At 38.2% G+C, this 27,387-nt stretch overlaps 2 protein-coding genes and 1 long non-coding RNA gene across 4 annotated transcripts; 1 reads left to right on the forward strand and 2 right to left on the reverse strand.

Moving 5' to 3' along the window:
• Positions 1–1,295: 1,295 nt before the first annotated feature.
• cyp27a3 (cytochrome P450 family 27 subfamily A member 3) lies at positions 1,296–17,930 on the reverse strand. The gene is made up of 9 exons (XM_008432472.3): positions 17,580–17,930; positions 15,842–16,032; positions 10,548–10,747; positions 6,164–6,361; positions 4,665–4,828; positions 4,314–4,480; positions 3,216–3,297; positions 2,778–2,984; positions 1,296–2,680 (listed from the first exon to the last, which is right to left on the reverse strand). The coding sequence occupies exons 1-9, from the start codon at positions 17,826–17,828 to the stop codon at positions 2,534–2,536; spliced, it is 1,605 nt and encodes a 534-aa protein (XP_008430694.1). The 5' UTR covers positions 17,829–17,930; the 3' UTR covers positions 1,296–2,533.
• On the forward strand, positions 11,993–14,252 carry LOC145549105 (uncharacterized). 2 transcript variants are annotated; one of them, XR_014085062.1, is made up of 3 exons: positions 11,993–13,058; positions 13,551–13,665; positions 13,760–14,252. It is a non-coding gene; the product is annotated as an uncharacterized LOC145549105 (long non-coding RNA). The 2 variants fall into 2 exon arrangements; XR_014085063.1 differs by having other exon boundaries at positions 13,763–14,252.
• A 3,794-nt stretch (positions 17,931–21,724) lies between the features above and the next one.
• eaf2 (ELL associated factor 2) lies at positions 21,725–26,153 on the reverse strand. The gene is made up of 6 exons (XM_008432483.3): positions 25,948–26,153; positions 25,428–25,522; positions 25,009–25,145; positions 24,707–24,870; positions 24,356–24,610; positions 21,725–22,740 (listed from the first exon to the last, which is right to left on the reverse strand). Exons 1-6 carry the CDS (start codon positions 26,048–26,050, stop codon positions 22,697–22,699), a joined length of 798 nt encoding a protein of 265 aa, XP_008430705.2. The 5' UTR covers positions 26,051–26,153; the 3' UTR covers positions 21,725–22,696.
• Positions 26,154–27,387: the final 1,234 nt, after the last annotated feature.

Below are 27,387 nucleotides of genomic sequence, written 5' to 3' on the forward strand. Positions count from 1 at the left end.
CAGTTTTGCATTTGGTGGTAAATTAAAGAAAAGCTTCATGAAGAGCAAGAAACACGGCAGACATGCTACATGAACTAAACTGCGAGCAAAAGCCTTTTTTTTTTTTACTGTTATTCACGGAACACCCAGATTACCCATCCATCCATTTTCGGGGTCAGGAGGGTTGCTGGTGCCCATCTCCAGCTAACGTTTCGGGCGAGAGGCGGGGTCACCCTGGACAGGTCACCAGTCTGTTGCAGGGCAACACAGAGACACACAGGACAAACAACCATGCACACACACACACACACACACACACACACACACACACACACACACACACACCTAGGGGCAATTTGGAGAGACCAATTAACCTGACAGTCATGTTTTTGGACTGTGGGAAGAAACCGGAGTACCCGGAGAAAACCCACGCATGCACAAGGAGAACATGCAAACTCCATGCAGAAAGACCGGGGCCGGGAATCGAACCCAGAACCTTCTTGCTGCAAGGCAACAGCTCCACCAACTGCGCCACTGTGCAGCCCGAACACCCAGATTACTAAACTGATAAAACGAGCAGTACCAAGTACATCCATAAGGGGGCACCAGTGGTCAGCAAGTAAACTGAACACACACAGTAAAGCAACAAAATAAAAGAAACCGCTGAATGCTGAAGGCTTTTAAGGAGCATACTTCCCTTGGCATAAAACGTCAAAATAAAAGACGAAGATAAATCTACATGTACGCTGAATGTAAGACATTTGAAGCAGATATCACCTTTAAACAGCTATACATTGAACAGTCATGTACAATAAATTAGAAAATGCTCATTTGTCACATTAAAGTTACCTTTAGAAAATTGGCAACTGTTACTAAAGTATTAAACATACTTTTCATTAAGGCTACATTTGTGCTTTTTTCCCATCTGATGTAATATTCTAGTTTTAAACGTTATTTATGTTATTTCATCATAAACATACATAACAACTTTAAAACATCCATCTGTGTGTAATTAATCTACACAATGTGTTTCACTTAGTGATAAAGTTCTTGAAATAACTGGACTTTTCAATAATATTCTAATTTACTAGTCATGTATTTCTTCATCTACACATAACAGTGGCAGAAACTCCATTATTGCAATATTTACTACATTTAGTTGTCATTCGCTAACTCTTTAAGTAAAATGGATAACTTTATGGAATCTTCACCCATTTTCTACTATTTAAAGTCAAAGTAAGGAGAGAGCAGGAAGTTACCAAACTTTTCTTATTCAAATCGATCTTAAGCTGAAAAAAGAAAACAACCGATAGGAAGAAAGTATATATTTTTTTTATTCAATTAACTAAATCTTACAGTCAAAAGTATTGCAGATTTGTACTAATTCACTTCTGCAAACAGTTCAAAGAAATGCAACATAAATAAAAGGACAATCCTTTGATACTAGATTAAATGCGACTTGTTTTCTACGCATCAAAATTGCCTTTGTGTGAAGATGCAGGGCTGCGTTGATTACTCAACCCCTCTTTTACTCTGATACCTCCAAATACAATTCAGTGAAACCAACTGTCTTCAGAATTAGTGTCTGAGAATCTGCAGCAGCACCAAGTGTAATTTAACTAGACGTTTGTGGGAAAACATGAATGAACAGACGGCGTCATGACGACCAAGGAGCACAGCAGACGTTGGTAGGGACAAAGCAAAGCATGCCCACACTGAAACAAGGTGGTGGCAGCATCATGCTATGGGGATTCTCTTCATAGGTAAGGAAGTAGGAGAGCAGGGTGGAGCTGAATACAGAGCAACAAAAAACATTTAGAGACTTTGGCACAACTGCAAATTTATCAATACACACCAAGCCTCTTAAAACTGACTGTTCCAGCAGGGAGAGTGTTAATAACTGAACGTTATGGCTTTCATGCTAAACACTGTCTGCACACTTCACTTTGAGGATTCTGTCTCTTGTACTGAAACATGGCAGCAGCAGTTTTATTCTGTAGGGATGCGTTTCCTTAATGTGTTCCTTACCTTTCACTTCACAATAATGCACTTGTTTTTGTAGCTATATCCCATAAAATAAAATAAAAACGTACATGGTTGTAATGTGATAACCTCATTGGGTATTGATATTCACTGTAAAATAGATGAAGGGAGCAGGTTTAGTACAAGTTCAATGCTTGAATTGAAGAATAAATCGTCTGTCCCTGTGAATTGCTGTGAGATGAGGCAGTGAAAACAACGCGCCTGTTTCTACGACAAACTGCTCCAAGTGAAAAAATGGTGAGAACTTTCCTGCTGTTTGAAAACATTTGGACTAGAGTGATGATTTAAAATAAAGGAGGGACCAGCAACTTGTCGCACTAAACAACGTTAGCATCTCCAAAGCGGTTGATTGAGACAAATTTCAGACGTTTTAGCTGTGTTTTCTCTACAGCCTGTGCTGCACGCCTCAGTGAAGGCTCATTCCTGTGAACTCTGCAGAAACAAAAGCTTGGTGACACGATGGGAGCTCGGTTTGAATACCAAACGGCTCAGTGAGGGGGAAAAAACACTCTCATGCTGTCGCTCTCTCCGCGGCCGGCGCTGCTCTTCTGTCTAGAAACTGGAGGTTGATTGGCGTCGCCGGGCAGAGCAGAGTTCTGGTGATGGGCTTCACCGTCTTTCCAGCGGGATCGGGCCTGACCTCGTAGTGCTTTATCACCTACAGCAAGAAGCAAGCAGAGGATTACGTTCACGCGTTCATTAGCTGCGGGCGCGTTTCATTTTAGTGATTGTTGTTTCCTCTCTGATTCTCTTACCCTGGACAAGACGAGGTACATCTCGAGCTCGGCCACCCTCCGTCCTAAACAGGCCCGGATCCCGAAGCCGAACGGCACCGACCCGAACGGGTGCTGCTTGACCTTGTCGTCCCTGTCTCTGAGCCAGCGCTGCGGCTGGAAGGTCTGAGGGTCGGGGAAGATGCTCTCATCGTACGACACGGCGTAGTGGCACAAGTGGAACAGAGTCTGTGAGGGACAGGAAGTAGTTAGCTACAACTAAACTGGCTTCAGCTGTATCTTTGATGTTAGGTGTTACTTACTTGATGTTATTTGTATTTGCTCCCAGTTTGATTCACCTCATTTGATATTAAAAGACTGTTAAATATTGTTTATTATTACTATGAAATATCAGCGAACCAAAGGGGAATCTGAAGGCGTGTTTGCTGACAGAGAGGCTGCAGGCTGGGACCGTCTCACCTTTTTTGGAAAGAGATAATCCCCAACTACGATCTCATTTTCAGCCGTGACGCGGGCGTTTCCTGGTACCACTGGATACAGCCTGGAGAACAGAGGATGCATTGAGGACTCAACACACACACAGGATGTCTCCAAAAATAATCTAATCAAATAAAACACACTTTTGTTCAAAAATAATCAACACATCCAGATGTAAAGTTGTATCACTGGTGGACTTTTGGAAAGCGGCTCAAACCATGTGTACTAAAATACTATTTTAGTGTATTTACACTAACATATAGAGTTGCTATTTTCTTCTGTGACAATCTCTATCAGTTTATCAGTTAAGTTTTCTTTATGTTACACTGCTATATGTAACTCAAAAATGGATATAATGTACATACAGGTCTTACACTTATGCACCAAGGAGCATAAGCATAAGGCACCAAGGCACCAAGGAGCCTTGGTGCCTTGGCCCTTGGTGTTTGACATACAACTAAAACCAAATGATTACGTCCACTGTGCAAAAAGACAGTCAACATTTTGTTTTCTCTCACTTTCTTGGATTAGTGGAAGCTAAACCTTTCCTGTTTTACGTCAGTTAGCATCATCAAAAATGATTTTGATTTGCTAAACGGCAACATGTACCTACATTCAACTCATCTGCTGTGAATGAACCAATCAGAAATGTTCAAAACCACATGACATCATCATGAGGAATTTCAGACTTCAAAAGGCTGTGGAAGTGTTTGTAGACTTTGAAGAAAGTAACATAAAAGACATCTAAACAATTCTCTCTCATTATTTACTTTAGCCTGATTTAATGTCAGTGAGGAAAAAAATTAAGTTTTTTTTATGCTGTGTGTAGATATGTGCTTTTATCCATTCATCCATCTACGCCTACTTAATCATTGCTAACTCCAGCGGTCAATTGACGAGATTAAGGACACAAGTCCGTCACCAGAGGTACACACACACACACACACACTCACGCACACACCCCTACATACACACACACACACACACACACACACACACACACACACACACACACACACACACACACACACGCATACTAATTTAAATGTAAATAGTATTTTTAAAACATTTCTCTCTAACCGGAGCGTTTCCCTGATGATGGCCTTGAGGAACGGCATCTGGTTGATGTCATCACTGGTCGGCACTTTGTCTCCGGGGCAAACGCTGATCACCTCCTGGTACAAGCCATCCTGGATCTCCGGCTCCTTCGCCAGGTGGTACAGTGACCAGGAGATGGTGTTGGACGTCTGCGAGGGAAAACAAAAGTGTGATGCTTTAGAAATGTCATCTTAACCTTTCTGTGCAGCTCAAACACAACGCCGGCATTGATAACAGCGATCGTAGCAGAGAGTTATTATGTTTTCCCTTTCAACGCTGTGGTAAAAATACAGCTGGGAGGACAGATCACACGTTATCATCTAAAACGCTCACCGTGTCCACTCCGGCCAAAAGGAGCTCAGTGATGCTGCCCAGGATCTCCGTGACCGTCATCTGCTCGCTGAGCAGCAGGTGCGTGAGGTACGCTCCCTCCACGTTCTTGTCCAGGTCCACGTTCTGCTGGATCTCTTCGATTTTTTTATTCACCAGCTTCTCAGCTAGGACACAGCAAAAGCAAGCCGTTCATTTCCCCAGGAGACAGATGTGAGATTTTGACTGCTAGATGGCGACCAAGAGACACTGTGGGGATTCTGCCTCAAGCGCTCATGATTCCTCTGTTTTGGTCAGAGTCTTGGACTTTGGCTCTTGGACTTTGGCCCTTTAATTGAGTCGTAAAAGTGTCTTAACCTTGAAATGGACTGATAAGGGAGCCCGAGAAATGGCCTTGGAGTCTGAACTCAACTTGTTTCTTCAAATTGTTCTTCTGCTGTTTCAACTGTTTTATTTTTATTTCATCAACTTTAGAAAGTATGTACACTCTCTAACCACATTTTAGTTTAATTTTCAATTACAACCAGGATTCCTCTTGCAAAACTCCAGATCGTTTCTTTCTATACACTGAAATGTAAATATGAAAGTTCACCATGAATTTAAAGATGTTCCGACAGTGGGCAAGCTTTACCTGCCAAAAAGGAGGGAAGGATGGAGAGAGGCATCAAATGAGGGGAAGTGAAATATGAGTGAAGAGGTAATGAAGGGCTAAAGAAAAACACACAAAGTAAAGAAGAAAGGCAGAAAAAGAAGGATGCTAGGACAATGGGACAGTAAATGGAGAATGTATATCCACAGAAAAATATCAATACTCAATTTCATTTTTAAATACCAATCCACACCTGGAAAATACTTTTGAATTAATATTTAGTAAGTTATTTCTCAAAATTGCACAGGAACCCTGTACCATCTAGTGTCCCTGCATAGTTGACATGTTTCCAACACTTTTCAAAGATGTGCTGCTAAGGTTTACATTTGTGTTTGTAGCATTTCAGATAGTAAATTTATACATCAGACAACTGTGCACATCTAACATAAATACCTATGTTTAAATCTTAGTTTAACTTCACAGAAAAAGGCAAAGTTAACAACAAATCCTTTCACAGTTTCACTCTGTAGTTAAACACAAGTAAAACAGACTAAATATGCGAAAAGGGTGAGACTTTTAGCTGCTTCTATTCACTGTCTCAATGTTTTAGACAATATAAAGTTCATATTCTGGTGGCACAGTTGCCTTGTGACCAACAAGAAGTAGCTTGTTGGTCACAAGCTACTTATTGTGACCAACAATACCTCTGAATTCCTCTTACTGAAATAAACACCACATAAATCCTGTCTCATGAACTCTGCAGCTTTAGAATGAAAACTCGACTGCTTTTTTCTCAATTTCTCTCCATTTTCACATATTTTTTGACTTCAGACGTGTAAATGTAAAACTATCTTAAGCTGCAAACTTTAAAACATCTGAGAAGAATTTTTAAAAAGTCGTGTACGCAGCTTACCAACTTTAAAAAGATGATCCCAGGTGGCGATGAACTGTTTCCACGAAGGCAAGTACGGCCAGAGGAACTTGGGGAAAAGGACAATGATAGGGGAGAGCCGAAACATTTCCCCGACCGAGAAGATGAACTTCTGGGTTTCCTCGGGTATGACCTCGTTCATGCAGCCCAAACGGGTCTCAAACACAACTGAGCAGATACCTGAGGAGGAAAGTATGACAATTAGCCCAAAATCTAACATATTAAAAACATTAAGCAAAAAAAACAAACAAAAACTGAACAAAATTTGTAAATATCAATCAATCAATCTATCAAATTTTATTTGTATAGCACATTTCAACGGCAAGGCATTTCAAAGTGCTTTACATAATTAAAATAAAAAAAGGAATAAACAGTGAGAAAGAGAAAAAGATTTTGAAAAAGATTTAAAAAAATAAAAAAAAGATAAAAACATTAAAACCTCAGAGTTTTAGTTAGAACGCCATCTAACAAGGGTACTCACACCTTAAAACCTTCATTAAAACATAAACAGTGAGAATAAGGAAATACAAAGTAAAGATAAAAACATTAAAAACATCAAAGACATCAAAACCGGCACTCTAATCCTAATTTAGCCATAAGCCACTCTAAACAGGTGGGTTTTAAGTTGATTTTTAAAGGCACCCAGTGTTTCAGCTGTTTTACAGTTTTCTGGAAGTTTGTTCCAGATTTGTGGTGCATAGAAGCTGAATGCTGCTTCTATGGTCCAGAGTTGTTGGAAACTAAAAGAATACAAGAACATTTCAAACTGTTTCCGAACCGGTGAACCTCAAGCACGTTTCAGGGAAAAGTAAAAGAACAGGGTTTATAATTTGGTGAAATCTGCTAGTGACTTTTTAGATGCAGCCAAGTACAAATCAATAAGTAAAAAAAGTGAAAAAATAAAAAAATACACATGCCAAGGTTTGTTCAACTGGGGTTAACATGGAAGCAGGAAAACATCATTAGTTCATGAAGATTTAAAGCAAACCAAAGCATCTGTATGCATAAAAAAATAACTTGACACTTGGAGAAAATTTGGAAGGGTGATCCAAATTTCAGCTGCCGTCGTCGACAGTCTGCAGTTGTTTCGGATAGTCTGGCTAAAATACTTGTAACAGATAACCTGTGTCTGTTTAGGCATACAAACTCCTTTTGATCATAAACCGGTCGGTCTCAACGCAGTTGGGAAACTGATTAGGCAAACAAGATAACATGTCTGCCAGAGCTGGATCTGAAAGGTGCTGGCAGGAGGCTTTGTTTTCTTTGGACGGAGCTGGTTGGTACGTTTTGATGAGATTTATTATGCCACGGTATGAACATGCTGTTATAGATTCAGAAAAATAATAACAATAATAATAAAAAAAAACATTAATTAGAACTTAACTAGTAGCATGATGGTGCAATTTTCTTTTGTCTTGATCTTTTTTCTTAGATATTTACAAGTTCTAAGGTTTGAGTAGAGAAATGATCTGAAAATCCAGATTTCAAGTTAAGAGGGAGGAAAGAAAGTTCTGAACACGTCAACATATTTCTAAGTATATGAATTCCCAATGGAGGGATTGACGTAAAATCCAAATTTAATGTCTACATTTACTGATTATGAAAACCTCAAGGTGGGAAACTCATCACATGGATCCAGAAAGGCCTCCATGGTCTCTTCCTTGCCTCGCTGGTTTTCAGTTCTTTCAACAGATTCGGAGTTCAGTTCAAGTCAGGTGATTGAACAGGTCGTTCTAGAAGCAGTTCACTACAGTGGTATTTATCGCCCAAACATTAGTGGGCAATGGGATCCAAAGAGGATTGTGTGAGGCATCTAGTCAGGCAATACTGTCTCCGTGTTTCATTCGCTTGTTGAAATGTTCAGCACCAGCTTTCATCAAGCTTCTTCTTCTTCTTCTTCTTCAGCAGTGGAGTCTTGTGCAGTGAGTGTGAACAGAGGCAGCTGGAAATGAGTGCATTAGTTATCGTTTTTATGGGAAAAAGAAAACATTTTTAGCTAACTCCAATTTTTTCCCCTAAATCTCATAGAATAAAACTGTCATTGTCTCCTAACTTCTCTCATCTCTCTTCTGACTCCACTGTGAGGAGCAGCTGGTCGTTGTTGGCTTTGGGTGAATTTACTGTTCATGAAAGCTGAGTTCAACAATTGCAACAAAAGTCTGTTTTAGCAGCTAAACAAGATTATTACAATCATTTTTAATTCTGAAACGTTAAAAGCTTTGGAAGCATATGACCGAGCAATCGCTTCAAAATATCCCAGACTCTGAACGCCTGACAAACCTTGATTACACAAAGTAAACAATGAAAGTTCAGGGCACAGTGCTAATCCTTCATAGGCCTCAAAAATATGACTAAGAATTTGCAAAAAATATTAAAATAAAATAAAACAAAAGTGTAATTGAGATGAACCTCTCAAGGAAAAATCGAAAGGCGAAGAAACAGTCGAGGAAAACGCACTAATAGCTTAACCACAAGGGAAGAAACAAAATCTTTTCACATAAGACAGCTGAAAATGGGAGCTACACGTTAAAAATATATAATCCTCCTCCCAATCTGAAGAAAACCGTAGTCTGTAATATAGAAACACACATATGTTTATGTAAAAAATAAACCCAACTGTGTCAGTTTTTGACTGTTTTTTGGAATCCACATTAAAAAGAGAGATTATGTTGAAATGCTGAGCAAATCTCAGCCTGAATTACTCTGAAATATGAGTCAGTTGCTTTCTAGCAATCCAACACACGAGGTTTTTCTCTGTATCTAATCAGTTCTGAAGGCCAGAGGAGTCAGAAACCGGGTCAAAGGTCAAACGTTATGAATGACAAGCATCAAACTGTTGCTACACACACAGGTGATGGTCAGCTCCACACCTGAGTAGAGCTGTGCAGTAGAAGGGACGGGGAAAGCCAGTCGGACAGGATCTACCTTCACTCCTCTGGTAATTTACATGAAATATGTTAAAAAGCTGAGGACGGTTGTAGCATAGTGTTTTGTTAATTTCATAAATTCTGTAACGGATTTTAACTCAGGAGGATAAATGAGTATTTTGGGGATGGGGGGGATTTTAAGCAGGGATGCACACAACGGGATATTTTCTGTGTGTTACCGTTTTTTGTTTTTTTGTTTGTTTTTAAACGACGGAAAAAACTGAAGCCTGTCCGTCATTTTCAACTTCGCCCACAGAGTACATAATAACAAAAATCCACACGGGCACTGAAGTAAACGCATCTCGCTGGCCGGAAGATGACAACATGTGGAAGAGTCATGGACAGGATGGTCTGGTTCCAAAAACACATGCAAAACTTTGGCTCAATGGATGCATTTGCACGCCTGCAGCACGTACAGAACAGAAAACTAAAGAGAACGCCATGTTGTGTTCATCTATTTATAGTCTGAAAAGATGAGTAAGCAGTTTACCTTGTGGAGGAGCGAGAGAAAGGAAGGCGTAGAAGTTAATTGGACTGTAACAAGCGCAGCACGCGGCTCCACCCTGCTCTGATCACGCACCCCAGGCGACTTGCACCTGACTCACCCTGCCGTTACAACAAGCGACAGAATGGAGCTGGAAGACGTTAAACAGACGCTAAAAACAGGAAAAGATACACCGGTTGCTCAAAAAATGAAAGCAGTAAAATCTTAATTAAAGTATTATGGTAAGTGGAGTGGTTTAATTGAATTGTTTACATGTTGGTGTTGGATCCACAGTCAGTGGGTTTCGTCATTGTGGAGAAAAAACTAGACGTATTCATCTGCTTGATGTGTGATGGGTTCTGGATTATTTGTTCAACTTGTTGAATATTAATTAAATGGCATAAAAATAGTTACATTTAATATCGTTTTAAAATTGAGGGGTAATAATAGAATATGACAGAATCTTTCTTACATCGTCAGTGACAATGAGGACAACAAAAAGCCTAGCGTGACCTCTGGATGCAGGATATATCGGTATCGCCCGATATTAGTCATATTTTTTTCACATATCGGTATCGGTGTGATAAATAAAAGTGGAGCAATATTAACAACTGATGGTTATTCCCTCTTGTTTCTTCAAGGGGGAGTGAAGGAGACTGGTCATGTGGTATTTGTTTGGTCATGGTGATGCAGCACAGGATTGTGGGAAATTTCACTGAAGCAGTGGTGAAGTCAGCAGTTTTTCAATGTGTCGAAAGGGATGTGACATATTTAGAGTATCCGTAAATATCGGTTAATATCGGATATTGATTTGAGCCAGAATTTCTATATCGGTGCATCCCTAATTTTAAGAAAGAGTGCAACAGGAAGAAACAAAAAAATGTACACTATTAGCATCTAAAGAGATGTTTCCAACACTATCTAAATGATGTCAGTTTGTTTCCTCTCAGCTCACCTTCAAATGCAAATTTGTACAGTTCTTCAGTCAGGTCGTTAACCATGACGCCCTGTCCTTTGGTTTCCCTCAGCCAGGCCACTCGACTGATGAAGTCCGTCACCACCGGGTTGATGGTGTTGGAGTACGATGACACGTGCTTCGGCTTCAGCATCCGCGGGTTCAGGATGCTGCGGATCCGCTGCCACTTGGCTCCCATCCTGCAAACCGGGATTAGCAAAATCAAAGATCGCCTTTCAGAGAGAGCTAAAAATAATCCTAAAAGACTGGAACATGACTTATGACAACATGTTGGTTTATTTTTGATAAGTTCTAGGTTTGTACCTTACACTCAAAAGTTCCTGTCTTGGGTTTCATGTTATCTAAACAATAGTCTGTAATGGAATATCTTTACGGAAGATGCGATGAATTTTAAACTCCAGTCGTTTCACACAATGACAGTCATTTTGACGGCATTATATGGAATTAGGAGGTAATTCCTCATTGGGAAAAATAAGTGTTGCAGGTACAGAACATGTAAAGCAGTCATAAAATGATGTTTCCTTTGTTGACACATAGACAGGAAAGCTCCTCGGGTATCTGATTTCTTAACAGTATTCTGAGACAGAAAGCCAGTATTCTGGCTTCTCGTATCCTTCAATCTGTTGCTTGAAGGATACGAGACTCTGCAGAGTCGTCACGCCAGGTTTATGGGAAATAGCAGACTGAAAATGGTACACTTGCCAGATTTAAGAAAAAAAGACAGAGTTGCCTATATGAGTCTCGAGGATAAGATTGAACTGCATGCCCACACTGCAAAAACTGAAATCTTAGTAAGATTAAATATCTTAAATTAAGGAGATTTTTCTTGTTTTCTTTCTGACAAGATAATTTTTCTCACCAAGAGGGATTTATGTTAGAATATTTTTCTTATTTTAAGTGTTTTTGTACTTAATTATCTCAGTAAGATATAAAAGCTTAATGTTAAGAAAATATTACTTATTATGAGTAAATATGTGCTAGAATCTAGAATATCAATATTTACCAATCAAACTTCAAGTCTAGAACTTATTTTATATAAGTAAAAATTTCTTATTTCAAGCACAGAAAGCGAAATCACATACTTAATTAAATGTATTCAGATAATTAAAACAGACTATGTCCAAATGGAATCCTTTGTGTTATTGTCAATGAAAAATAAAAAAAACCCATGAACTTATATTCTTGTATAAGTTGGCAGAGTGTACAGGAAATTATAATTTAATATTTAAACGATTGACATTTAACACAACAATTTCAGAAACAATATCAGATTATATATCAAGATAATTCTTGGCATGTTTCCATCTGCTAAGGACCTTCTTAATTTGATCTTCTTGATGCAAGATGTGGGACCTCTTACTGACATGTCATGAAATTTCTATTGATGTGTGATTTGAAATGGCTGGTATTCCACACAATGAGATTAGAATCAACAACATTGATTAGCTCAATGTCATGATAAATATTTTAACTTTTGGTTTATATTTCAAATTCTTACTTTATAAGTTACTAATATTAGTTTGAACAATATTTTATTCATCATGTTTGTAACCCCTTTTATGACATCATACAATCCACATGGGAAAGCGCCCAAAATGTCAGTGAGATAGTATTAATGTTCGATACAACAGATTTTCTTTCCGATCCGATACCGAGTAAAATTTAAGGTGGTATTGGCAATACAGATCCCATACTTTGTGCAAAAGACAATTAATTTGTTTCTTAATTAAATAAAAAATAAATGTAATCCATATCTTGGCTTCATAAAAAGAACACAATGTACTCTGATGCACTCATTTTAAACTCAGAAGTACATTGAGAACAATCTCGTTTACTATAAGCTATTTTAATTCAGCAGAAATATACAAAACATATGAAAATGGAGTTGCAAACTAAAAAAAAGAAAATTAGTAAAGTAATAACCCTACTAAACACATCCTTGTTTAATTATTAAAACTACTATAAAATGACAGCTGAAATGGCTCCGTGTCACTTTTTTAATAATCTGTCAACATGTTCATTTCTGAGTGAGTGAGAGTCAGCAGCACGCTGCGCTTGGGCATTACGTCCTTACACATTACATACTCACCAGGCGGAAGAAAAAGTAGTTCCCATTAACAACGTTTCATTTCGGCAAGATCTCAATAATTTAGTTACTTTCTAACTTGCTCTTGTTAATCTACATTATCTCAAATTACTAAAGTGTTGAAAGTATTGATCCTTGGATCTGACAATAGATTTTAAAGAATTAAGTTCTGGTATCGGAAGAATCGATATTTCAGTATCAATCCGCACATCACTAACGGCAACGCCAGAGATCATTTAACTGCCCTGATTAACCGTTAATTCAGTTGTAACAGCCTAACTAAGCTTTTATCTACTGTACTTTTATAAGATTTTCTTTTGGCAAATTCTCTAATCTCGGTTGGACATGAATGAAGATGGAGGACTTTTTTACGTGTATAGACCCTACAGCTGCTGTACTGAGAGGTAAGTTTAAAGTTGTCTGTCTTTCTAAGATAAGCTAACTGAAGCTAGTTAGCATGTCGTGATATGCCAATTTTCATCCGCGGTTAAAGAGCAGCTCTTGTGAATATGAGCTTTGAACAGTTATTAACCACAATAGCTGTGGCTTAAAAATATCGACACGAGTTCTTGGTAGCTTCCGTTTTTTAACATAGCTAAGGTGGCTTCTCATTCGTAGCTTATGATTCGGGAAATGGTTAAAGGGAAATTCCGCCTAGTATTTCACTAACTGAGGGTGTTTGATGTGCTGTAATTTAAAAACTTAAATGCAATGAGTCTAAAAGCCTAGGTTAGATATTCCACACTGTTACCAGGATATTTTAAACACTATTTTTGATTGGTGAATTTAAGTAGTCCTAGTTTGATTTAATTAAAATGACTGTCTTGCCATCTTGAATTCATGTAATATTGTAATTGAGCACATAAACTAAAATAAGACTTGTTTAATTTTTCAAGTAAACCAAACTGTTGCCATGGTGAAGCCTATGCCAGACACATTGTCAATCACGTATTGCACCATCTACAAGTCACTTTGGGAAATGCAAGTGACGGCATCCTTCACATTCTTGAGGTAAGAAATTTATGATACTTATTCATCATTACACTGATTAGTCCCTAAAACGTGGTTTGTTTTGTGATTGTTTTTCTGTCTGTGCTCCAATTAGCAGATGACCCAACAACTTCAAACAAGATCACTTTTCAGCTCTGTGGTGATCATGAAACCAACTTTCTACTGGCCATTGGAACCATGCCTGCCCTGATCTTCTGAAAGGAGGACATCATAGCTACTACACCTTTCAGCATCCGTGTGTGGGGCCACTCCTCTCTGTGCTGCTGACAGACGTCTTGAGAACGCCGTCCGTAACTGAGGCAAGACTTCCACATATAAAAGGCTATGGCTTATTGGAAGAAGTTCATTGCGGGGGAAGCTCCTATTGTTGACATCTAATCCAAGATTTTTTTTTGCTTTGGACAATTTGGTTTGCTTGACTCTTAGTGCATCTTATGAGTGCGGCAGATGTGTCAGATCGTCATTGTTCTGTCATTTTACAGGATTGTTTCAGAATCAGATGCCCATCCAGACTTTAAATTCTGACCAGTAGTCATGTTTTATTGTGTTTATGTGAAACTTAAACGTAATAAAGATGTCAAAAGTAATTGAACTTATGTCTTCATTTCAGCAAGCCAATACCATCTCTTGTTCCAGTATTCACAGGATCAATTTTTGGATTTTTGTCTTAGCATAAGAACCTTGAGTAAAGCTGTGACAAAATATATATTTTAATCCTATGCAACAATAAAAATAAACTAGATTTAGGTATACACTGCAAAAAGTCCCCTTTCAAAAACAAGAAAAAAAAGTACAAAAATAGGGTATAATTTTCTTAAAATAAGAAAAATTATCTGCCAACAGAACAAGAAAATTTATCTTGTCAAGATTTTCCAAAACAAGAAAAAATATCTAACCAAGATAAACCTACAAATATCTTAAAATTAGTGTATTTGTACTTAAAACAAGCCAATTTTACTAATACAAATAGAATATATGAGATTTATTTTCTTAATACATAGAACATTTTTCTTAAAATAAGAAAATTTTACGCTATTTTAAGAAATTCAGTGTCAAGTAACATTTTCTTTACTTGAGATAATTTTTCTTAAAATAAGATAATATATCTTACTCGTATAAGTAAAATTGGCTTGTTTTAAGTAAAAATACACTAATTTTAAGATATTGTAGGTTTATCTTGGTTAGATATTTTTTCTTGTTTTAGAAAATCTTGACAAGATAAATTTTCTTGTTCTGTTGGCAGATAATTTTTCTTATTTTAAGAAAATTATACCCTATTTTTGTACTTTTTTTTCTTGTTTTTGAAAGGGGACTTTTTGCAGTGCAGATTCAATCCTGGCGACAGAAACTAAATATAGGAACCGGCCGTGGCGCACATCAAGGAAGCCGGAAAACAGAATTGACCAGGAAAAGGCTGATCTCTTCAATCGGAGATTTCAAACTCTGTCGTAAAGAGTTTACAAATCAAAAAATGTGCTTGATAGAAATCCCTCATTAGAGTAGAACATCTACGAGAACAGTTCACTTCTGGAGCAAAAGCACACTTTGTTGTAAGACTGAAAAGCGGCTCGTTATTTCCCAAAAGCACGCTCGTAATTTTTTTTTTTGTTTGCATTTTTTAGTAGAATCGATTTTCAGTAAGATATTTTTGCAAAGTTAGACATAATCTTGCTGTTTTAGAAGACAAAATATGTTCACAATATGAGCAAAGAGAAAAAAGTTGGAATTAGTTTTTTTTTTTTTTTAAGCCAGACTTTTAAATATTGGAGTAATTGTCTTTTGTCAGCGCACTCCTAATCTGATCAATATGGTATTACATCTTGTTTTGGTTTGTCTGCTTTGTTGTTTACGAAAAAAAACAACATATTTTGATTTGTTTTATAAAAAAGTGATTTCATACACCTGCTGCTACAATCAAGTTAATTATACAGCACCTTTAAAATGTTTTTAAATGTTTCAGTCTTTTATTGCAACCTTGATCAGCAAAACTACAGCTTTAACAAAAAAAAACCCTTTTAAAGTCAAAGTGAAAAATGATTTCTTCCATGAAAGCATATTTAATTGTGACTGATTTACAAAAGAAATAAGACGGTGAATACTTTTTACAGGCACTGCATTTCTTTGTGGAGGCATTGATGAGTTTTTTGGGCTGAGGGTTGGGGGTAGCTGGACTCACTCTGTTAGGGGTCCGTGGGCCTTGTTCCTGAGCTCCCTGTAGCCCCTCCAGTGGGGCATGTCGGTCCGGATGGGGTGTCGGCCCTCCTGCCTCAGAACCTGCTCTATGAGGTCAGCACTGGCCACGTTCACCACAATCAGAGGGCCGTATTTAGACTTCCATAATCTCCCGTAGATCCTCTTGTGCTCGATCTGGGGAGCAAATAAAAGGAGTTAAAAGATTATTCATTAGGTTATGAATGTCGAGCAGGAGTTTTAATTTTAAAAAAAAAGAAAAGTGGCAGGATTCTGGAAAATAACTTATGGAAAATGTTAGTGCAGACAGACCAACTTGGGATAAAAAACCCCCAAAAGAAACAAGTGTTATTTCCGTCAAGACCCTCCTTGTTTCTTAAATTAGAAAAGGACTGTAGATGTTGGCAGAGTGGGTGAGTCAGAAACACATTTTAGATTCAGAAAATGTTCACTGCTCGAGTAGCAGAAAACCACTGATTCATATCTGTTCCTTTTTTCAGTATTCTTTGTGTTACCACATGTGACTCTCTTTTCTCAAAGGGGGAAATATTATGTTATAAGGAAGTCAAATCTGTTAGCCATATAAAGACATGAAGAGCAAGCAGTGATGCCATCAGTTGGAAAGGTGTTTTCCAACTCTCTGCCTGACTGACAGAGCTCCACAGAGCAGTTCCAATGAAATACAAAGGAGCCTTCAGTTCCCATGATCAGTTTCCAAAATTCACGCTTCACTTGTCTATTGTAGTAGAAAAGCTTGACCCCATTTATTGACGATGAAGAAACAAACAAAAAAAGTTTTCATAAACATGACATAACATCTGTCATGAACATGAATAAGCCTTCATGAATATTTATGAGTGTTGTCACAAAGTGCCATTCGGTAAATTATGACACTTTTAATACAAAGCTGACATTATTGAAAATGTCTTTCTTATGACAACTTGACATTAACCAAGAAATCATTACTGTTTAAACTTTACCTTTAATAACATAAAGCTACCTAATTTTTAAAATGCAATCAGTAATACTTTTATAACAAATTGATATCAGTAAGGATGTATTGGTTAATGTCAAGTTGTCATAACAAAGACATTTTGAATAATGTCAACTTTGTATTAAAAGTGTCATAATTTACCGAATGACACTTTATGACAACAGTCATAAATATTCATGAAGGCTTATTCATGTTTATTATTATTTTTTTCTTTCTTTGTATAAAATGCATCAGAACTTCAACTATTTTTGGTTCTTACACTTTTTAAAAATTCAATACGATTCAGATCACTGTTTTGAAGTGCATTTAATCGGGATAATCCTCCGATGTAATTTGTATTTGTCCTTAGGGGACTAATATCGGAATCAGCAAGGATGATGACTTCAGAAATGCCGGAAATTTGCATTGTCCAGGAAAAGCCTGAGTTTTCAAGCCTATTATAAAAGTTTTTTTTAATCACTAATTGTCTTAAAATGATCTCATTAGAATAAACCGGTTTGTCGTTGACATGTCAAACTTCATCAGAAGCAAAAAAAAAAAGTACTAAAAAAAAACCTTACAACTATATTTAGATTTTTTTTTTTTTTTTTTTTTTTTTTTTTTTGCAGGTAGAATAAAAGCCATAAAGATTTCAAAAGTCCTCTAGATTTTGTTTTAGTAGCCTACAAGTCCGGACTTATTTAGCGCACTTTATTCAAGGGTCGACTTCAGCGCCGCATTTCCAACTTGCCTGCATTTGCTGCGTTGTCTGAAAATATCCCTTAATAAAAAGCCAGTACAACGTAGTGGCGAAGCTCGGTCCGCCTAAGTCATCCATGGTTTTCAGCTTGCTGACGCCCATCACCGTGTCGCTGCTGGTGGTGGATGTTTGTCGGCGGTGGACGTCCGGACTCAGCCCCGCCGCTCCTCTACACATCCCGTCATGTCGGTGGCGGCGGCTCAGCTGCAGACAGATGTTCACCAGAGGTTTCCTCAACATTTTTCAGCGCCAGGTTATCCGCGGTGGCAAGGAGCAAACCTCCACTCCAGTGTTTCAGTCCGCCGCCTGTGTGCGTGTTTCTGTGCGTGTTTCTGTGCGCGCGTGCGCGCGCGCGCGTGCGTGCGTGTGTGTGTGTGTGTTCGTGTGTGTGTGTGTGTGTGTGCTGAGGCGGCTGTAAATAATGGCTCCTTGTTTGTGGGCCCCCGAGTCGTCACTGTGGACTTTGGTTTTGCCTCTGCTAGTTTACCCACCACAGCAGAGACGTATTTGTAACATAGCAGCCGTAAAAACGGAAGTATGCACCTGACACAGCAAATGATTGATCTAAATCCAGTCTAGTAGAGATGCAACAGGTTCACAGAGAATAGGCGTTTTGTTTGTTTTTGTTCTCTGCTGAATCATTCTCTCGGTGCAAATTATTAGACACTTTGGAAAATGTATTCACACAATACAAAGCTTGGGCAAATTATACTGAACTCACAAACAACCAAAATGATTAAGGACGGGGTTAATTCACAGTCGCTACATTTTGCCCTCTAGAAGGCGCAGTTACCACATATTGGTGTACATTTTCTAAATTATTACAAACTGGCTACATTATTTCGATACTTGACAATGAGGTGTTTTTCAAAATGTAATGTAACTTTTGAATTGGTTATGTGTCCTTTCCCCCTTGTCATTTACACAAATGTTTTAGAATTCAACATTTTTATCATTTAAATGTACAAAGGGAGTGCAAGACTACGTTTTTGTTTCTTTGCTCGACTGCTGTGAAAAACCGCTAGTGGAAATTGTCACATCCTTTTCTGGTTTACTGTCATTGCGTGTGATAAACAGTGGGGTTCCATTAGTGCCAAAAATATGTTTCCGTGTCAGTGTAAGACGTGTATGTAATATCTGGAGATCTTTTATGAATACATTGCTAACTATTGCACATATCTTCATGCGACACTAAAAAAAATATATGCACCACTTCACAACTTATTAACTAAAGAAAAATTAGTAACATGTTTATATATGAGACAAAAATTTTCCAAGATGTAAAGCATATAAAGTACACTCAGTGTTCTTCATCAGATGTTTACTCATAACTACTTGAATTCATGTTGACAAGATTACCTGAGAAATACGTCAAAGATGGTTTGCTACGAAGAGTTCTCACTCAGTCATGTTCCTGCAAATACAATATGACAAAATTGATTGTAACATGTATGCTACATGTAAGCCACATTCTGACCAAATTTCAAACACAACATTTTTTAAATCATATTTGTGCATTGTTAAAGTCATACAATTTGAGAACTATGAACTTAATTATTTATTGAGTTATCATTGTAACTTTTTGCCATAATAAAAAAAGTTACAGATTTTGACCAAATGGCATCACATGTTTTTTTTAAACAAATGTATTGTTAAAAAAAACACAATACATTTGTTTTTTCTTTAAGTTGAGCTAAAGAAAAAAACAAAACAACTAATGTTAAGTTTTTTAAATCGTTCAATAAAGTTTGTCATACATTTTGCACTCATTTTTGACAGTTGTGGTGCTTCTGGATAATTTTTTTGTTTTCACATGGCACATCTTAGAAAACAAATTTTCCATGATTTTATTCAATCTTAGTATTCACTCTGTGCATAGCCACACAATGCAGTACATAGACAGGTTACAATACAAACCTTACTTATGGACATAATTATCTAAACTTTATATGAATATAAGAAGGAGATATCATGCACCTTACATAGACACAATTATAGTTTTAGCACTAATGGAACCCCATACATTTCTCTTTCGTTCTTGCAAGAAAAATGGTTAGGAAATTTATCAGCACACCAGCTACAGCCACATACAATGTTCAGGGTAGTTTGTGTGGTGAAGCACAGCGAAGGGCTTTCATATTAGCAAACACTGTCGAGCTGCTGCATTAAAACGAGTCCATCACAGTTTCCTAGAAAGGTTTATGAGGTGTTATGAGGTGGATTTCATCACTGCTGCTGCCTCAGATATTTATTTTCGGCCTCTCTCGTGTTGAAGCCTGCAAACCTGCCTGGACACAGTGTGAACTGTACTCCACACCGGTTTCCCTGCTCACAAACCAAACAAGGCAGTAGCTGGGAGACGACGCTACAAGTGTCACGCTCCGCCAGTGTTTGTGTTTTGGTTTTCGTTTGTGTACGTTCTCTAGGTTTTACTGCACCAGTTCGTTGTGTGTTGTTCAGTTTCTCTGTGCTTTCTGTTCTTTGTTCATTAGGTTTAGTTTCCTCCTTGGTTTGTAGTTCCTTCTGAGCCTTAGAGTATTTAGTCTCCCTCCCTCAGTTACCCCGCTTTCTCCTACTCGACCCCCATTTTAACGGTTAGGGATGGAGCTGTGGTGCGAGTTAAGCTTAAGGTTAAGAATATAGCAGCATTGGGTAAGATTAGGTTAAGTGTTGGTGTTAGACTCAAATGGAGTGACTAAAATAAATGGATGTCTTTTAAAAAATCTTAATGTTGCTAGAAGCACAAACGCATGAGAGCGTGTTGTTTCATGTGGCTCATGTTCACTTTTTTGTGTGTAATAAGATTATTATGATATAACAGGAGCATGGTTGAGAAAGTTAAACTTGAACTTTTATACAGTTATTGAATAAATAATATTGAAGCGCAGTTCTGTATATATTTATCTGATTCCTCAAAATATAAAAAAAATGCGAGCTGTTAGAATTAGTTCAAAATGTGCATAATTTCAAAATTAATCTTTCCACGGTCAAATATTTTTATTGAATGCCACAGAAGAGTTTTCTGTCATATCCTTAAAAAGAAAACGCTTCTTTTTAACACCATGCTGATCTCCTTCTATAAAACAGTTAAACTTATATGATGCTACTGAAATGTAGGGTCACAGCGTGCAACTTGAAACCTCCACAGGTTCAAACACGTAGAGGATTTCACAACAAATGTACCAGAACATTCCACGTGCCTAGATCCGAGTCAAAAAGTGCGACACAGGTCAGCAGCTGCCTGAGTTTTACTCCTGGAGCCACACCTCGCCATGCAAAAACATTTAAAACACTAGTGCCTCGACTTGCACGCCACTGATGAGTGTGTGCTACACGGCTGCCGGTTCCAACATTCCTGTCATAGCAGTTATTCCACATGTTATATAATGTGAAAAACATTTTTTCTATAGGTTTTAATGTAATGGATGCTGGTTATATTGTAAATATGGGTTGAAAACCTCCTCAGATTGCTAGGCTTTGACTACAGCTGCTGACATCCATCTAGAAATATGTTTTTCTAAACTTTGTGTATTAGCGAGGCAGATGCGTTAGAATGAGACCGCTGCAGAAAAGTCATAATTAAAAATACATTTGTTTCATTGTATTTGCACGAAAGTTTAAACCAGAAATGTTCACCCGTGCTTATTGGAATGAACTTTTTTTTTTCCTCCGTGTTTACGCCCGTCTTTCCTTGCGATGGTTGCAGCAGCAGCAAGTGGAGATGATTCAAGCGCTGTTCTGATTTATGCCGCACAAAGACAAATAAAATCCTGTTGCTGAGGATTTCTCTCATTTTTCCAGACTCAAATTAAATTGTTTCAAGATTCTAAATTACTTCAAAAAAAGTAAAAAAAAATAAAATAAGTGTTTTCTGTTGCCAGAATTAGTTTGCATTCATTCAACAAGTCAAAAACAAAAATAACAAATGAGCAAAATAAGCATTTTATTTTTTCCCTTTAGAAAAAAACCTGAAAATCAAACTTTGCTGCATCTCGTTTTATCCCCTGATCGTTGATGTCAAAAAGCAGGAAAGTTGTGAGGTAAAACCTTTTATTCATACCTACAACCCTCACACAGATAATAAGTAATGTCTCGACAGTTATTATGAGCACAAATAGAAATTAATACACTTGAGAAACAATTAAAATCTTTAATCTTTATGCTACATATACATTTCACTTTTCCATTTCAAAAGACATCTGCTTCAGCCTCTCACTGCGTTCGGATGGTTTCGATGCCAAAGACTTCGGATTCCTGTTTGTCGAGACAATTCAGCCGTGACAAAGGATTTAAAAAAATAAAAAAAGGAAAAAGAAAAGGCAGGAAGTCCTGAAGGACTTCCCAAGGAAATAAAACACATGAAGCTCTTTAAGACTCACTCAGGTGAAGAATAAACCTCTGTCTCCGCAGGACAGCTTGTAACTTACACTTCCAATTTCTTGGGTAAGAAACTAAACATAAAATAAACTCATTTTCGGTCAAAAAAAAAGAAAAAAAGAATAATTAAGATAAATAACTAGATTCAAGTATTGCAGGTTTAAAGCGACAAAGCCACTTGAGTCCACTGAGTGATAATGAAGTAACAATTAACTGGATTTTAACACTCTCAGCCGCAGAGCTTTAAGGCAGTGGCAAAGTACGACATCTGAAGATAAAAAATTTAAAAAATCCCTTTTCTTTCTTAAAGTCAACAGATGTAGTCATGCAACACAACTAGATGGTGTAAAGCATAAGGCACAACAGTGGTAGGTCATATTGGGTCATATTGTCGGGCTGAAATGCAGAAGTCTAGCCGGCGGTGTTAAGATGACGCCACATCGGTCTTCGTTTCACAATGGCTTCTCAAATTATGCCCCTTCTATTTCCTTGATCAGTTTAACCCTGGGGGTTTAAGGCATCGAGTGAAATATATATATAAAAAAAATTTAAATAATAAAAATTGATTTCCAGCACCGAGTCACGGTGAAAAGAGGCGTCACACGTACTTTCACATGAGCAGAGCTAGAGTTTAAATGTTATGTTGGCGGAGAAGCAGCGTGTCTAACAGAACGGTGGATATGTAAATAACTTCACAGGAGGCACCAAAACAGACAGGTTGGACTTCAGCTTCAGTCGCTCTCACTGCCCGATTCACTCAGCTGAAGGTCGTTCTCTGGAGAGAGGAAACGAAAACACGTAGGTTTATTTTCCTGGTAGAACTACCAGTCCCAGAATGCACTGCTTAGCTGCTTGACAGAATCTGTCAGTGGGAGTTTATAACCCAACTACATGTCGGACCCATTTTCTTACCCGAGGTTTAATTCACACAGCAATTTGTTAACAAGCTCGTAAACTTCACTCCACAGCAGTAAATCTGGAGCAATTTTGATGTTTCATCATCGACGTCCACAGGTTAAAAAGTAGCGCCGTGTTCTGCAGATTAAAGCACTGCTAACATTTAACCACAGTGTTCCTGGGAGCTATTTGGTGCAGTTTGTTCTGAGATGGTGAAATGTTACTTAGTCATTCTGATTCACACATCACCCCCACCCTGGGTTCACTGCCAACATAATGACAATAATACACATCTTTATATAACTGAAACTAGAACATTATTCAAAGATAACTCAGTTCCATTAAAATAAAAAAACTAAAATGGACCCATTCACATTGTTGCTTTTCTTCTGGCTGCATGACCACACACAGCCGTTCGCTGCAGCTGCTCACCTGACCAAACAAAAAGCGGCAGCTGGAAGTTTTAAGCTCTTAACATCCTGAGTAGATCAAGGGGAAAAAAACTGGGAGACACTTTTTAACCGACGAGACAAACAGCAGCGCTGGTTGGCGGTTCTTCACCTGTGAAGCAGATGGATGGGCAAAAACACAATGTTCTACTGCAGTTTGAATTAATGCAGGAAAATGTTTAGCTGGCAGCTCAGTGAGACACTAAATCACACGAGAGGTTAATGTGGCAAATGGAGAAAGAGAAAGAACACGGTCAGAGCAGAAATAAAGCCAAAACTGTATAGAAAAAAATATACATTTTGAACTTCTGATTTAAAAAAAACCCCAAACAACTTTGTCTGCCTTTTCTACCTAGAATCTTCCAACTAACTTTGCTATCCAACTTTTGATTGGTTAATCAAAAACAAGTTGCCCTAAACTGTACTGATGTTAAGTCGAGCAAAAAGCTCTAAGCTTTTCACACGTTGATGCTTCAAGTATTTTATTAGCTACATGCATCCTTTCATACAAACAATCGAGTGTTCATGTTATGGCATCTTAAGAATTAAAATTCTTATCGTCTTCTTTTAGAAAATGAGTTGAACTATTTCCCCATTTAACATCATTTTAAAGATGTAAAAAATGGCTTAAGTGGTTAAACAAATTGCAGAATGTGCCAATTTTATTCAACTGTCAGAATAAATCGATAACTAAAATAATTGTTAGTTGCAGCTCAGCCTCCCCTACTGCTGTAGTCGATCACAGAGAAGTGGGAATTGTACAAAGGTGCTGCTGGAAACATTTGCATGGACCAGATCCTTACTTCCAGAGTGAAAAAAATGTTTTACATGCTCCAGATTTATCTTGAAACACAATGACAATCCTTTATTTGTCACTCATTTAAAATTTATATTAAATAGCAAACAGATAAATGGAGCCACCCAGTGGCATTCCAAAAGATAAATATAATAAAATCCAATCGTTGCACAACTGAACTGCACCGATTGAAAACAACAACAAAAACACAAAGGAGACCCATTTCAGAAGTGGTCTGTGCGACTTACTGAGCGTGTTCATAATGAGGCCTCCTCCGCTCTCTTGGTGAAGACTTGTCACGTGATTGGTGCCGGTGCTTATCACAGGCATGCTCTGGTTGGTCGGGGCGGGAGGAGGAGGCGGCGGCGGCGCAGGGTGACGCTCGTCTTCCGAGTCGCTGCTGCTGGAGCTGTCTTCGCTGCTCGAAGACGACGAGCTGTTGGAGTCCGACGAGCTGTCGCTGCTGCTCATCTGATCCATGACGCGCGCTTCCGCCATCAGCTCTGCAGAAACACAACGCAAGTTAAAGAGGGAGAGAAAATCCGGGAGACTTGGCAACATTCTCTTCTTCTTTTCGCTGCAGTAGTTTGGCACGCTACCTCTTTCGATGTCATCCATTGGAGACGCTGAAGACGTTTTCTCCTTGGGAGGAGAGCTCTTGGAGCTGGTCGAGGTCTTATTGTTGCCGTTTCCCTTCATCTGCTGGCTCAGACGGCTTGTCTGCTGCTCCAGCCGAGAGTGAATTTTACTGCTGCCTTCAGCTCTGGAAAGCCATGTGACAAAATTTTATTTTTTTTTTTTTTTTACATATTTTTGACCATAAAATACCACAATTCTAAAAAGACTCTTCCCAGCAGAAAGGCTGTGGTTGTTAAACACACACCCAGCTATTTTAGCTCACCTTGTTTTCTTGACGGCTATGTTGCTGTTGAGTTTTTCGAGCCTGTACTCTCCTGTGTCATGGTTCACGATGAGGATGCACTCCTTCATGTACGGCCTCTTAGATCCCTTGAACACTGTGACTGGAGCACTTGAACCCTTAAATCACCGGGAAGAGGGGAATAAATAAATAACAATAAAAAAAAATAACTCAAATTGTTTTCAGCTGGTATTAAGGTCCTTACTATTTATCTTTAAGAACACATCAGAAAAAAAATTAACTAAGTTATATTAAATCTCACAGTAAACTGAAATCCACTGAAAATAGTTAGTTAAATAATCTACTTAATGAAATAATTTTACAATAAAAATTTTTTTTTCTTTTTTATGATTTTGAACTGGAAACTTGACCAAGTCAAACTCATTTTTGTATTTTCTAACCTCTAAATTCGGTAAAGTAATAGTGACTTGCTCTCCTTTGCCCACTTCAAGCTCTCCTTCGCATGCTGTATCAATAGAAGCTGGTTTGAAATCATCTGTGGAGGGAAAGGAGAATATTTAGTTTCGCAATTGTAACAGGAAGACGTTTATAGAGACGGTTATTTTAAAATTTGCTTAAAATGAGCACGACCAAATATGGTGTAGTTGAAAGCCTCTACCACCAGGTGGTGGTAGAGTACAGTCTGAGGCAGCGCTAGCCTTAGCTTCCACTTCGACAGCGTGAAACTGTAGTAGTTTTTAATAGTTAAAAACTAAATGACACATAAGTCTGAAACGGTTATCGTTTTTCAAGAAGATAGGGGAAGCCGTTCGACTGCAATAAGTCACAAAAAAAAGCTGTTCTAGCAACAGTACAAGCCAAGAACAAACTCCGGATATGTAGCTTACAGGCTAACTAGCGTGCTGCTTGCTAGCCAAAGTAAACGGCAGACGTCACCTACTGAGTGCAAACGCCACTTACATCGGACCGTGTGGTAGGCACTTTTAGGGTGTTTCTCAAACGTCTCTCCTAGTTTCAAAACATGTTCCTGGTTGTCAAAGTTGGAATAAGCGGTCCCATTCATTCTGTGAGTTTCATTGGCAGTAAACTTTAGTTTCCTCTGGGCTGTTTTATGCGATAACCAGGTACAGCTAGAGGCACCGTTAAGTCCCGCCTCTTTTGATATCTTCTTCACTATGATTGGTTAGAGCGTTTTTGTATGTTTTTGTCATTGGTTAAACACCTGTCATCTGAATGTGACGTTTCAATTCAACTTTTCATCATGTTTTTGTGTCCAATCTTTATGTTAAGACAAGTGGTTCAAACAAATTTGCCTGAATTTATAAATATTTTCAGAGTTATTAAATAGACTATGGGGATGCCACATCATTTCAGCAAGATATAAGTAGTGATGAAACTAAGAAAGTATTCCTAGATATGGTAATGTTTGTCTCAGAAAATGATCAAGTTTCAGTTTTTACCAAAAACAACAAAACAAAGCAAAAAAAAAAGAGAAAAAAATATCTATATGTATTGGTACACAGTAGTTCCTCAGGTCTAGCCATGTATAGAAATTGAATTACCTTCCTTGTTACATTGTGAATAAATTGCACTTAAGTATATTTTTGTTTTAGTTTCACAGACCACAGATCAGCTTGATTACTGTCAGACCTGTAGGATGAAGGAATCATTAAAATATAGCCATAACCCTATGGGGGGGAGTGGGAACCCCAGTTTCAAACTAAATGCATAGCATGACTTGACTGAACAGCTCAGGTTCACTGTGCATCTCCTGGAGGCCTTCAACTAAAGAGCCACTAGAGCTATAACCCCCTGATTGCATTTTCAAGTGTTGCCGTCTTCGTGGGCTTAGAGCTTCGTGAACCTTGAGGCAGTAAAGATAATGTATTTTCCTTACTTTAAAGTGTTAATGCATCCTAAGCCTTAAATCCTGCTTTGCCTGAAATTTGTTGAGGCCATATGCGTTCCTGCCTTCAAACATTAAAGGATCAGCATCCAGGGCAACTGGAATGTGAAGATTACATGTACAGATTATCGCCAACTGGTTCACCGTCCTGCTGTCTTCTTCCTGCTTGACACGACTCACCGAGGTGGGCGTAAGCGGAAGGTATTAGGTGGGAAGATAAGCAGTGATTCCAGCTGAAAAATGATTTCGAACACACGACATAAAACGCGTGTGTTCGAAGGAGTACAACCCGCATGTGGACTCAGGAGAGGAAGAAGATTCATTTTGACAGTCTTCGCGACTTTCATCCGTTTCTCCTTTTGTGATCAAAACCCTTTAAAGATTACGGAGCTTTGAAAATTGACCGGGGAGGTTAACAATAGGCCTGGAATCCTGTTTCACTGTGTCTGAATCCCATGTGAAAAGACGCCACCGTGGGTCCGTTTCCATGGCTG

Source organism: Poecilia reticulata, chromosome 2, assembly GCF_904066995.2.
Source record: "Poecilia reticulata chromosome 2, P_reticulata-male-v2, whole genome shotgun sequence".
Classification (NCBI taxonomy): Eukaryota; Metazoa; Chordata; class Actinopteri; order Cyprinodontiformes; family Poeciliidae; genus Poecilia; species Poecilia reticulata.